Here is a 13,939-nt window from a genome sequence, read left to right on the forward strand (position 1 = left end):
ACTTTTCATTTCTTTATATATATATAATTTTAATCATTACATTAGTTTCACTTCAGTTCCTCTTTATTCTTTATAATCGGCTACCACACACCAGCTTGAAAGTGAAATCAGGCTTGCGGTTGGGACTGGCTTCTCTGTAAGTAAATGGGTAGGAGTTTGAGACGCATAGTTGGGGGTTAAAGCGGACCTAAACTCAGAACTTCCTCTCTGCTCTAAAAGATAAGCAACAGCATAATGACCTTTATAGAAAAACATTTCTTTGTTACAGCTGATTCAAATCCTGCAATAAATCTACAGTGTCTACTTCCTGCTTTCATGGAAGCAGACATATTGTTAACCTCCGTGTTTACAAGTTAGCTGCTCTGCCGAGGCAGCCAGCTGACACAGCGGAGAGATCAAATTACACTGGTGATTAGGCAGAGGTGAGGGGGGAATTAGACTGGCTAAACTCTCTAAATACATACAGGGTGCATTTCTCTGTTTTCCTTCTGTCCTGTGCAAGAGTTCAGGTCCAGGAATGGGCAGTATGTGGGCAGGTCTCACCAGCAAGGGGCGGGGCAGTATATCATGGGGGAGGGGAGGCAGGTTACTGTGCCGTTATGTCATCTGGCAGCACTCATCACGCATCTCCCTTCTCTGCAGAACCCGCTCGGCGGCCCTGGGAGAAAGGAAGCACCACGTTGCCAAGGTAACAGCAGCCATCTTGGTGGCGATGTATTGTTCAGGTGACTGTCGGGTGTTTGTTCTCTCCTCACATCTCTCTGTTTCCTCAGGATGAAGTCGACAGTCGGAAGTACTGAGACACCTCCCAGTTCAGAGGAGTCACCGGATTCCATGGAGAGGCTGAAACAGGTACCCTGTAACATGGATGAACTACAACTCATTACACAGTACTGAGAGCAATAAGGAGACATGGTTACCCATAGCAACCAAAGTCTACCTTCACCGTGGCGCTGGATTGGTTGTTATGGGACACTGCACTGCTGGTATCACTGTCTCTGGTGTGGTGATGTTACTAGTGGTTTATAGGGATAGGGTGATGTTACCGGGGCTGTGGAGTGGAGGAGTCGGAGTGATTTTGGGTACTTGGAGTCTGACTCGCTGGTTTCATAAGCTAAGGAATTGGAGGATGATTTTTGTATAGAACTCCACATCCCTGGATATTACTGGTGGGTGCAGGGGATGGTGTGATGTTACTGCTAGGTGCAGGCGACAGGATGATGGTACTAGAAAGTGTTGCACACAGGTAGCAGTATATTACTGGTGAGCTTAGGAGGCGGGGTTATTTTCCTGGTGAGCTCAGGAGGCATGGCGATGTTACTGGTGGATGCAGGGGGCAAGGTGGTTTCTGGTGATCTCAGGGTGTGATGGGGCTACATGTTGGTGCTAGGGATAGTTACTGGTGAGTTCAGGGGGTGTGGTGAGGTTACCTGTGGGTGGTAGGTATAGGGTGGTGATACTGGTGAGTTCAGGGGGTGTGGTGAGGTTACCTGTGGGTGGTAGGTATAGGGTGGTGATACTGGTGAGTTCAGGGGGTATGGTGGGGATATTGATGGGACAGGTGATGGAATGATTCTACTGGTAAGTGTTGAGCTCAAGGGATGTTCTGGGTATACTGGTGACGATTGGGTGCAAGGGATGGGATGATGTTACTAGTAAGGGTGGTGCTCAGGTGGCCGTATGGTGTTAATGGTTCTGGACATGGTGCAGAGTGGTGATAGTGGGGAGTGTTGGGTGCAAGAGACAAGGGGATGATGTTGGTGGGTGTCGGGAGTGGCTGATGTTTTGGTGACTGGTGGGTGACTTGATGATGATGCCGATATGAATAATGAACTGTCTCTTCTGCAGGAATTATTGGATGATATCAGGAAAGAGTTGCAGAAGATGAAAGAGGAGATTATTGAAGGTGAGGTGTGACTAATTCTCAAGTCTGATGGTTGTGATCACATGGTGTTAGGTCTGTGGCTCTTATTGGATAGCATGTGAGAGCCAGTTCCAGGATTATGGCTCTGCTCCTGATTAGAATAGAGTCAGAACGCAAACTCTGCCCATGATTAGGACAATGTGAGGAATCTGACTCCGCCCATGACTATAATGGGGTCAGGCTCGCCCTAACAGGCCTATAAATTCAGACTACTTCTGGCTGTTAAGGAGGAAGTGTCAGGAGGATGTAGAGCAGCATGGAGCGCTGAGGACAGAGGTGGCGACCAATGTGAGTTAAAGCCCTCTGCCACAGCCCGCGTCCACTCATGTTCAATTCTACCTCAGGTGAAACTGAATTTCTCACTTGCTCATCCTTAACCTCCTGAGCGTTATGCCACTCAGGAGGTTTTGCAGCCGAGTGTCCCCCAGTATAATTTTAACTTATCCCATGGCTGTAATAGCTTCAGCTAGCACCAGGGCCGGGCCGAGGCAGAGGCTGGAGAGGCTCCAGCCTCAGGGCGCAGTGTAGGAGGGGGCGCACAATTCATTCAGCTGTCATTCCTAATTGTGTATGAAGCAGAAAGAAATAAGAAAAGGGGATACATAGCAGTGACTGGAAGCCAGATAACTAGAGATTAAGGTGTTGGGGAGGTTGTGGGCCCTGTGGCGCCTCTTAGTCTAATAGCAATCAGTGTGTGACAGCTGGGGTGGGAGGGATAGAGGGGCGCACTTTGGTGTCTCAGCCTTGGGAGCTGAAGGACGTTGTCCTGCCTCTGGCTAGCACTAGGCTAGCTAGTAGAGGTGGCCGGCATCCCCCCGATTACTGATGATCCTTAAGATCGCCCGCTAAATACATTACCCAGCCTGGATCCAGCAATCGCACAGCCTCCCGGACAGCTCCACTCTTCTCGCACATGACGTCACCGACGTCATGATGTCATGCGCAGACCCGATCCTCCCCATAGAGAGGACCGGAGATGTGCAGGGAGGCTGCGCGATCGCTGGATCCAGGGGGAGTAATGTATTTAGCGGGTAATCGGGGGGATGCCGGCCACCACTGCTAGCTAGCCTAGTGCTAGCTGAAGCTATTACAGGCATGGGATAAGTTAAAATTATACTGGGGGACTCGTGGGGCCAGCCAGCGGTATGCCCGAGACAGTGTCGGGCATACCGCTAAGGAGGTTAATGGTGTAATGACTCCTTCCATGGTCTTGAGTAAGACAAAGTAAGGACCCTGACTCTGCTCATAACTGTCACCATGTAGAGTATCATGAGAAGTTGGAGAAAACCGTTCCCAGTGTTTTATAACTTACCTGTCAGGAAAATAAAAATTTAGCAACAAGATTTGGGAAAATATTAGGAAACCCACAAGACTGAAAGACACAAAATACCCATACTGAAATACAAAAGGAACACAGAAAGCCGAATATAGTGTAGTTTGTACTGGAAGTGAATTAATATAAGTGAGAATAATACAGTATACTCACAAACCAGGGTTACCCTCCAGGTAACAACTATATAGGCAGGTGAGGAGATTAGACCTGTCCCCACTCAGGATTAAGATGTCGCTCTCTGTAGATCGGAAAAGAAGGGGGTATATCGCCCCTCCACCAGGGGTGGACACAAATTCATTGTATGCTCCCAAAAAAGTTGCAACACATTTCGCAGGTATAATAATAACCCGAACATTTGTATAGAGCTTTTCTCCTGTTGGACTCAAAGCGCTCAAGAGCTGCAGCCACTGGGACGGGCTCAAGAGGCCACACTGCAGTGTTAGGGAGTCTTGCCTTGAACTCCTTACTAAATGGGTACTGACCCTAGCCAGGATTCGAACTCTGGTCCCTCATGTCAAAGGTGGTGCTCTTAACACACGCACACACGCATGCTAAAAAACAGATGAGCACACAAGGGTTAACGGTCTGCTCAATGCCCACTGGGTAATGAAATAAGGTGTATGTGACATTTTAACTGCAAAACGCTTGCCTTGAACTCCTTACTGAATAGGTACTGACCCTAGCCAGGATTTGAACCCTGGTCTCCCATGTCAAAGGCGGTACCCTTAACCAGTACACTATCCAGCCACTACCTGCTATAGGTAGTGGCTGGTATTTAGGTAGTTAGGTATAACCTGCTTCATCAGGCAATAGATGGGTATAAACAGTAAGTTGTCAGTGATGAAACCAGGCGCCTCTGTGTAACTTACTGTTTTATATCCCTGATGAAGCAGGTTATACCTGTGAAACGCGTTGCAACTTTTTGGGGAGTATAACATTTGTGTATTTTCGAAATTTGACGGTATTTATGTCTGCTTCTAGGAGATAAGTCCACCGCTGCCTACCAAGCACATTTTAAAAATGTTAGTTTCTTATCCTGTTGGCGCCTCTGTTCTCTATCTACCCATACTGAAATAGCACTGGGTGTCTGCTTTTCAAAATGGTGTCGCTTGTGGCACTTCGAACATCCGAACATTTGTATAGCGCTTTTCTCCTGTCGGACTCAAAGCGCTCAGGAGGCCACCCTGCAGTGTTGGGGAGTCTTGCCCCGAACTTCTTACTGAATAGGTACTGACCCTAGCCAGGATTCGAACTCTGGTCTCCCATGTCAAAGGCGGTGCTCTTAACACACGAACACACGCATGCTAAAAAACAGATGAGCACCCAAGGGTTAACAGTCTGCTCAATGCCCACTGGGTAATGAAATAAGGCGTATGTGACATCGTTTTAACTGCAAAACGCCAAAGAATATGTTTGGGGTATTTTCTAGCAGTAGAATTTGCCATGTGAAAATTAGGAAGGGTGGAAACGGAGAGAGTGTATTTTCTGCATTCACTTCCACTTTCTCCCCAGCTGACATGTCAGAATTGTCAGGAACTATAAAGATTGTAGAGGAACTGTCACTTACATACCTGATGTTTAACTCTTTCAGGCAGAGATCGGGGAAAAAAAGGAACACGGCCTAGTTATTAGTGTGCTTGGCACTGTACATACACATGTCTATCTCATCATGTCACTTGTCACCTCGGTTGTCCTTTAATGATTAAAGTAGTTTCTCTGTTAGGAATGTGCAGATGTCACTGGTGTGTCCTCTGAGCTCCATTCCCTCTCATGTTCTGTGTGGCCGAAGCCTCCCTGTCACAGGAGAGATGAATCTGCCTTCAATGAGGAAGTTTATTTAGAAGAACAAAACACAAACAAAGAGCCATTAAAATACCAAAATCCTGCTTCTCACGCTCCGCAGACACTTCCCCTTCCTGCCACTAACGCAAAGCATACGGCGAGTCCTGCAGCACAGGCATTCTATGTCAACATGGGCCGTACCATTCAGCAACACGGGGGGGGGGGTCACCTCCCTGGGGGCGGAGCCAACGGCAAGCCTTGACATTCGCTCCGCAAACGGCGATAAACACGGCCGATTGTCAGACATGCTCATATTAGGGAACATTTCAGGAAATGGCTTTAGTAATGTGATCTCTCTTAATCTAAGCTATTAATAAAATATGCACTCCGCTGTGAGAACGAAATTTCATTTCACAAGATCGGATATTTATACAAGCTTATCGGCCAGTGACAAGGCTAAGGTGGAAAAGCAAGAAGTCTGGTTCACTTCAAAAGTGGAAGAGGAAGAAGTGATAAAAAAAAAATAGGCTTCATTCACATTCATTTGCAAATGCACTCCCTGAACAACTCTGCATTATAATAGATTGTGTTCAGGGTCAGAAGAATATTCTCCAACACTAGAGGTGGAGATTCCAAAGTGCCCTTCTCCACAGTATAGGTAGCCAGATGTGGCCCCAGAATTAGGTAACCTCCCCACCCAGGTTATATAGCCAGATGTACCCCCAGTATAGGGCAGCCCCCTCCCTAGGTTAGATGGCCAGATGTACCCCCAGTATTAGGTACCCCTTCCCCACCCAGGTTATATAGCCAGATGTACCCCCAGTATAGGGCAGCCCCCTCCCTAGGTTAGATGGCCAGATGTACCCCCAGTATTAGGTACCCCTTCCCCACCCAGGTTATATAGCCAGATGTACCCCCAGTATAGGGCAGCCCCCTCCCTAGGTTAGATGGCCAGATGTACCCCCAGTATTAGGTACCCCTTCCCCACCCAGGTTATATAGCCAGATGTACCCCAGTATAGGGCAGTCCCCTCCCCAGGTTACACAGCCAGATGTAGCCCACCAACATGTAGAGTCACAGACAGAGTGCTGTAAAAGTGCTGCAGAAGTTACTTACCTTGGCGCCAGGATTACGTCAGCCATATTGCAGCATGTCCTTCCTGACTCCCTCCAGCGGTGCATGTAATGAGAGCTGCCACTAGAGGGAGTCCTAGAGAGGAGACACTGCAACACGGCCGGAGATCCCTACACCAATAGGTGAGTAACTTCTGCAGCATTTCTACAGAGGTCTGCTTGCGACTCTGCAATCACTGTACAAGCGGGGGCACTCGGGGTGGCACAGGTGTGCCCTCGGGGCTCAGCGCCCAGAGGCTGGTGCCTCCCGAGCCTCTGCCTCATCCTGGTCGTGATTAGGTTATCCTAATGCGCTGTCTACGTTGCATTTCTAGATGATGCAAGCGTAAACGCAAATACCAGGCCGTAAGATATTAGGTTGTTAGAAATGTGCGCATGCGGTTTGTAACAAATGCCATGCATGTAAGGCAATGCCCATAGTGTGAGCAAGGCCCTAGAATAGTGTACAACCAAAAGTAAGAAGTCATCGCTTTAAAGCTACAAAAATTAATTGCTATAAAAAAAATAATAATAATGATGATTTCTGTGTGCAAATTGTCAGTTATGGAAATTAATGAAGATAATAATAAAAAAAAATCCTAAATTATTTTTTCTTTACTCCATTAAGAACAAAAGATTTCAGCCTGAGCATGTAGGCCTAAAAATAACACAGCAGAATGATTCCAGGCTCATGTTGTGCCCTTTGCCACAGTTTTCCGAAGGCGTCAGTTTTGCAATGTACGGTGACTGTGCAGGTTACCCTCACCCTGTGTGTTGCACTGCAGTGCACATTAGCAGCTTCCAGACCAGCAGTCTCTGGCCCCTTATGATGGTATGATACTCAGCATTTCTCCTTTGTTCTAAAAGATTATTTACAGCCATAAACCTACTACAACAAAAATAATTGTAGCAGAACAGCATTCAAACGGTTAATCAGCACTTTATTCTTTAGTGCAAAGCAACTTGCGTCAGTGGGCAGCTTCTGGCCTCATCCAAAGAGCTGATATTATCTTTTGTTTACTAAATGTATCTGACAAAGGAGTGTAAACCTTAGCAAAGTGCTGAAACAGAGCTCTCTCTGCTTCTAATATGTGCAGCTGAGAAGTAATCTCTAGATTGATTTTAATATATAAATGCAGCAGCTGTGCAATAAAATGCAATGGCAGCTTTCAGAGCAGGTAAACTGTACTTTGGGACTTGTAATTTGTAAGCAGACAGATTACTTGTGCACAAAAGCAAATATAATAACTGTATGGGTAATAAACAGTAGGAAAACACATTTATATTGAATGTTATGTCAGAGTTTTATTCCACTTTAACCACTTGCCGACCGCACGCTTATACCGTGCGTCGGCAAAGTGGCAGCTGCAGGACCAGCGACGCAGTATTGCGTCGCCAGCTGCAGGCTGATTAATCAGGAAGCAGCCGCTCGCGCGAGCGGCTGCTTCCTGTCAAATCACGGCGGGGGGCTCCGTGAATAGCCTGCGGGCCGCCGATGGCGGCTCGCAGGCTAAATGTAAACACAAGCGGAAATAATCCGCTTTGTTTACATTGTACAGCGCCGTAAGGCAGATCGGCGATCCCCGGCCAATCAGCGGCCGGGGATCGCCGCCATGTGACAGGGGACGTCCCGTCACTGGCTGCACAGGACGGATAGCGTCCTGTGCAGCCTCGATCGCCAGGGGGGCCAGGTAGGAGAGGGAGGGGGAGGATTTCGCCGCGGAGGGGGGCTTTGAGGTGCCCCCCCCCCCCCCCCGCAACACCCAGGCAGGCAGGAGCGATCAGACCCCCCCCCTGCACATCATCCCCATAGGGGGGAAAAAAGGGGGGCACTCTGATCTCTCTGCCTGCAACCTGATCTGTGCTGGGGGCTGCACAGCCCACCCAGCACAGATCACTCAAAACAGCGCTGGTCCTTAAGGGGGGGTAAAGGGTGGGTCATCAAGTGGTTAAGGACCAGAGACTTTTTGGTCTGAAAATGGGGCTCACCGTCGTCACACTGCACAGGCCCGTCTCTCTCGACGTTCATGCCGCTCTCCTGTTTCTTAAGTCCACTCGCTCTGCTGGCACTATGATGGCTAAGCTCAGCGAGCAGGTCAGGAACCAATTTCATTGGCTACTGACCCTGTGATTCTTGTGAGCCAATGTGATTGGCTCACAGGGTCTGACCGGCTTATGGAGCTCTGCTGTCATGCTGACAGCAGAGCGAGTGGGCTACATTGGCGGGAGAGTGGCGCAATCGGTTTTAGCGCGCAATGCGCTAAACCACATGGCAACATATGTTTCAAACAGCAGGTATATTTTCTAGTGTGCGTGGGTTCCACGTGATTTGTAAGCATTTGGACTGTATTTATACACCTGTTTAAAAGCTATACAAAGGTGTTCTATATGCAGATCTATTGGTAACCTCCAGGGCATCTGCCTAGTACCCCTAAACCAAGAGGCAAATGGAGGCTGCCATGTTGATTTCTTTCTAAACAATACCAGTTGCCTCCTCCCATCCCACAATGGTGAGGTTTTTCTGCAGTAGTTTGACCCAGGGCTTTTCCTACTTACTGCACAGCAGTATATCTACGCCTTGCAAGACTTCATCTGAAGTCCCAGTGACGTAGATATTTCAGTGTTCTCCCCAGGTTGTTTTAGCCGGGTGCTCCACCTGGCTAGTTTTGGTGACCACCCGGCTGTCATCGGCTCACCTCCTCCTATGCTGTAAGCAGAGTTGCGCAGAAAAGAGCCAGCTTTGCATTCTCTCATTGCGTCCCACCCGGCTACTTTTCCAAGCCACCCGGCTGGAAAAACGTTCTGAGGAGAACACTGTATTTGTCTGCCGCTGTGCGCACCCCCCGCTCACAATTGCAGACGCTCCCACTCGCGTTCTTGTTGCCACTCGTTGGTGATCAGTGAACGGGAACTCCGTTCCCATTCACCGATTTAAATGCCGGTGACGTGATCACAGCATCAATGAGATGCCTGCAGTCGTTGACAAAAAACTGAAGTAACACATACATGCATTAACCCCTTATCCTCCCCACTCTCCCACAGTTACTAAAATAAAACATTTGTGTATATTAAAAAAAAAAAAAAAAAAAAAAAAAAAAAAAAGCTTTTTACATAAATAGTTACCTTAGGGACTGAACTTTTTTTTTTTTTTTAGATGTCATGAGGGTATGTTACTGTTGTTTTTGCAAAATGGGCTTGTAATTAGCGATGGACGGAAAAAGGAAAATATACACCTTAATTTCCAAATAAAATATTGTCACCATACATTGTACTAGGGAAATATTTTAAGCGTTGTAATAACCCGGGACAAATGTGCAAATAAAGTGTGGCTTTTATCCACAGTATTCCCATTCAAATGCATTTAGAATAAAAATTCTTAGCAAAATGTACAACCCAAAGAAAGCCTTATTGGTGGCGAGAAAAACAACAACAAGATATAGATCATTTCGTTGTTATTGGCGAATAAAAGGAAGGAGCGCTGAAAGGTGAAAATTGTACAGCAACAAAATAGTAAGGTAGAGTCCGGGCACCAAAAAGCTGCAGAATCCATGTTTATTTCATCCCCACATAGAAAAAGGTGCACAGGGCTGGTCTAACAGCCGTTTCACAAGCACAAAAACACTTGCTTCCTCAGAGACCCGTCTCTGAGGAAGCAAGTGTTTTTGTGCTTGTGAAACGGCTGTTAGACCAGCCCTGTGCACCTTTTTCTGTCGGTATGTGGGGATGAAATAAACGTGGATTCTGCAGCTTTTTGGTGCCCGGACTCTACCTTACTATTTTGTTGCTGTACACATTTGCTATTGTCCGGAGGCACACTGAGCCTTTGCCACTGACCCCCACTAAGGCTGCCAGTAGCAACTAGTGCCGCCTCCTCCTTCTCTTCATTGACTGACAAGGTGAAAATTGTGCTGGTCCTAAAGGGGAAAAAACCCTTAGTGGTTAACTAGTTAAGCATATTTTAGTTGATAGGTTGTTAAAGGGAACCTGAACTGAGAGGCATATGGATGTTTCCTTTTAAACAATACCAGTAGCCTGGCAGTCCTGTTGATCTCTTTGGCTGCAGTAGTGGCTGAATCTCACACCTGAAACAAGCATGCAGCTAATCCAGTCTGACGTCAGTCAGAGCACATGATCTGCATGCTTGTTCAGGGGCTGTAGCTAAAAGTATTAGATACACAGCATCAGCAGGAGAGTCAGGCAACTGGTATTATTTTAAAAGGAAAAATCCAGATCCTTCTCAGTTTAGGTTCCCTCTAATGGTGGATTGCAGAAGTAAGATCTTTACTGACACATCATTTCTGAATCTCTGTCTGTGGGCTAGTTTTGTTTGTATGATTAATTGCACCGCCATAGAGAGCAGCGTGTGTTCACCACACACATTCCAATCTGCCTCAAAACCATGAACTCTGGAAGATTGTACAATCCTTGTATGATGTGTGTGGGCTGCTCCTCTGTGAGATCGGTAATCTCCTAAAGATGACCTGTATATACATGTATGTATGGGGGGGAGGGGCAGAGTTGTGCAGTGAGCAGAGTGGGAATCGACTGGATACTCCAGGAACATGTAGTTAAGGGATACCTTGAATTTAATTCAACATCTAATTCTGATTATCTTCCTTGTATTACAGCATTCGCACAGGAGCTGCGCAGATCTGGTACACCGTGAGCTCCGACTCCTCCCTCTGACTCAGGCTCCACCTACTGCGCTCTAAATCAGGATCAGCATTCTTCCCCTGCTGAGCTGCACCTTGGAGGGCTTTTAGAACCCCCCCCCCCCCCCCCCTTCATGTATCCATTACTGTATTACCAGTATGGCCATATATCCCCCTTCCGAATTAAGCAATTGCACCTTCAGATGTTTGCCTGCTGCCCCCCTCCCCCTTCATGACTCCATTTCCGCCATAGATTTGCCATTAGTGAGCACTGGATCCCTCAGAACCCCCCCTCCCCCCAGCCTATGTACAGCACCAGATCCTTAGAACATTACAGAACATGTGTATCATCTGCCGTCTCCAAACCATGTTTGCATTCTGTTTCCAGCATCCACTGCCCAACGTTCCAGACACACCCCTTCCCTAATTCCCTATGCCCCTCCTTCCCACTATCCCACGCCACATTCCAGACACACCCCTTCCCTAATTTCCCTTCCTTCCCACTATCACACACCACATTCAAGACACACCCCTAATTCCATATACACCTTTTCCCACTATCCCACACCACGTTCCAGACATGCCCCTTCCCTAATTCCATGTGCACCTCCTTCCCACACCACATTCCAGACACACCCTAATTCCATATGCCCCTCCTTCTCACTATCCCATGCCACATTCCAGACACACCTCTTCCCTAATTCCATATGCCCCTCGTTCTCACTATCCCACGCCACATTCCAGACACACCCTAATTCCATATGCCCCTCCTCACTATCCCATGCCACATTCCAGACACCTCTTTTCCCTAATTCCATATGCCCCTCTTTCTCACTATCCGACGCCACATTCCTGACACACCCCTAATTCCATATACACCTCCTTCCCACTATCCCACGCCACATTCCAGACACACCCCTTATTCCATATACACCTCTTTCCCACTATCCCATGCGACATTCCAGACACACCCCTAATTCCATATACACCTCCTTCCCACTATCCCACGCCACATTCCAGACACACCCCTTATTCCATATACACCTCTTTCCCACTATCCCAAGCCACATTCCAGACGCACCCCTTATTCCATATACACCTCTTTCCCACTATGCCACGCCACATTCCAGACACACCCCTTATTCCATATACACCTCTTTTCCACTATCCCACGCCACATTCCAGACACACCCCTTATTCCATATACACCTCTTTTCCACTATCCCACGTCACATTCCAGACACACCCCTTATTCCATATACACCTCTTTCCCACTATCCCACGTGACATTCCAGACACACCCCTTATTCCATATACACCTCCTTCCCACTATCCCACGCCACATTCCGGACACACCCCTTATTCCATATACACCTCTTTCTCACTATTCCACGCCACATTCCAGACACACCCCTTATTCCATATAAACCTCTTTCTCACTATCCCACGCCACATTCCATAGACCCACCCCTTATTCCATATACACCTCCTTCCTACTATCCCACGCCACATTCCATAGACCCACCCCTTATTCCATATACACCTCTTTCTCACTATTCCACGCCACATTCCATAGACCCACCCCTTATTCCATATACACCTCCTTCCTACTATCCCACGCCACATTCCATAGACACACCTTCCTTCTGTGGTACACCCCCCCCCCTCCAATCCCTCGCCCTATTCAGTAGACACCCCTTACTGCTATCTAATCCCAGCCCCATTCCATAGACACACCTTCCCTCCACATACTCCAATCCCCAATATATCCCTGTAGACACACATTCTCTAAGAGCACCTTTCCTCTACCCTCCCTAATCTCGTACACTTCATAGACATACATTTCCTCTGTACCTCCTAATCCCGGTCCCATTGAGGCCCCTCCCCCATATACACCCTAATCCTGCACCAGTCTGTAGACGCCCCTCCCCCATACAGCATACTCCTACGCTGCATTCCGTAGGCTGCCTTTCCTGCTCTTGCAACGTATGCTGCAGAGCCATTTGAAACGGGTTAGCAGAGGCTGCAAGCTTCGACCAATAGAATTTTTACTGGGATAATTATTAACGGGTTTTTTTTATAATTTCTAAATCATTTCAATTTTTGTACAATAATTGTAGCGCAGCAGAATCAGCTTGGTGGTTTCTAAAGGTGGCGGGTAAAGGCTTTATTAGGTGTTAGACTATTAGGGCCACACACTGGATGGCGGACAGAACGGTTGGAAGGCCCCCCGGCGCTGCACACGGCACACGTGGCGCCAGGCGGCATTCAGGAGAAGCGGCTTCTGGAATATTTTATGCCAATATATATGTATATCGGACCTTTTTTTATTTTATAACCAGTTTTCTAGAAATAAACTTTGCCTACAATACAAAAAGTGTGCGCTGTGTTTAGTGAGCAAGCAGTCGTGTGTGTCTGCTGTGTTTAGTGAGCAAGCAGTCGTGTATGTCTGCTTTGTTTAGTAAGCAAGCAGATGTGTGTGTCCGCTGTGATAAGCAAGCAGATGTGTGTGTCCGCTGTGTATAGTAAGCAAGCAGATGTGTGTGTCCGCTGTGTTTAGTAAGCAAGCAGATGTGTGTGTCCGCTGTGATAAGCAAGCAGATGTGTGTGTCCGCTGTGTTTAGTAAGCAAGCAGATGTGTGTGTCTGCTGTGTTTAGTAAGCAAGCAGATGTGTGTGTCTGCTGTGTTTAGTAAGCAAGCAGATATGGGTCTGCTGTGTTTAGTGAGCAAGCAGTCATGTGTGTCCGTTGTGTTTAGTGAGTAAGCAGTCGCATGTGTGTCCACTGTTTTTAGGGAGCAATCAGTTGTGTGTGTGCGCACTGTGTTTAGTGAGCAAGCAGTCGTGTGTGTCCGCTGTGTTTAGTAAGCAAGCAGATGTGTGTGTCCGCTGTGTTTTAGTAAGCAAGCAGATGGGTGTGTCTGCTGTGTTTAGTGAGCAAGCAGTCGTGTGTGTCCGTTGTTTAGTGAGTAAGCAGTTGCATGTGTGTCCACTGTGTTTAGTGAGCAATCAGTTGTGTGTGTGCGCGGTGTTTAGTGAGCAAGCAGTCGTGTGTGTCCGTTGTTTAGTGAGTAAGCAGTTGCATGTGTGTCCACTGTGTTTAGTGAGCAATCAGTTGTGTGTGTCCGCTGTGTTTA

At 47.5% G+C, this 13,939-nt stretch overlaps 1 protein-coding gene across 1 annotated transcript in view; it reads left to right on the forward strand.

The window, feature by feature from the left end:
- Nucleotides 1-13,180, forward strand: part of VASP (vasodilator stimulated phosphoprotein) — a 62,547-nt gene extending 49,367 nt beyond the window's left edge. Inside the window, exons 9-12 of the mRNA XM_068250098.1 lie at nucleotides 643-688; nucleotides 774-852; nucleotides 1,849-1,906; nucleotides 10,780-13,180. Of these exons, the coding sequence (XP_068106199.1) occupies nucleotides 643-688; nucleotides 774-852; nucleotides 1,849-1,906; nucleotides 10,780-10,817 (221 nt within the window). The 3' untranslated portion in view covers nucleotides 10,818-13,180. The remainder of the gene's footprint in view (nucleotides 1-642; nucleotides 689-773; nucleotides 853-1,848; nucleotides 1,907-10,779) is intronic.
- The last annotated feature ends 759 nt before the right edge of the window (nucleotides 13,181-13,939 follow it).

This window comes from Hyperolius riggenbachi, chromosome 8 (assembly GCF_040937935.1).
Source record: "Hyperolius riggenbachi isolate aHypRig1 chromosome 8, aHypRig1.pri, whole genome shotgun sequence".
Classification (NCBI taxonomy): Eukaryota; Metazoa; Chordata; class Amphibia; order Anura; family Hyperoliidae; genus Hyperolius; species Hyperolius riggenbachi.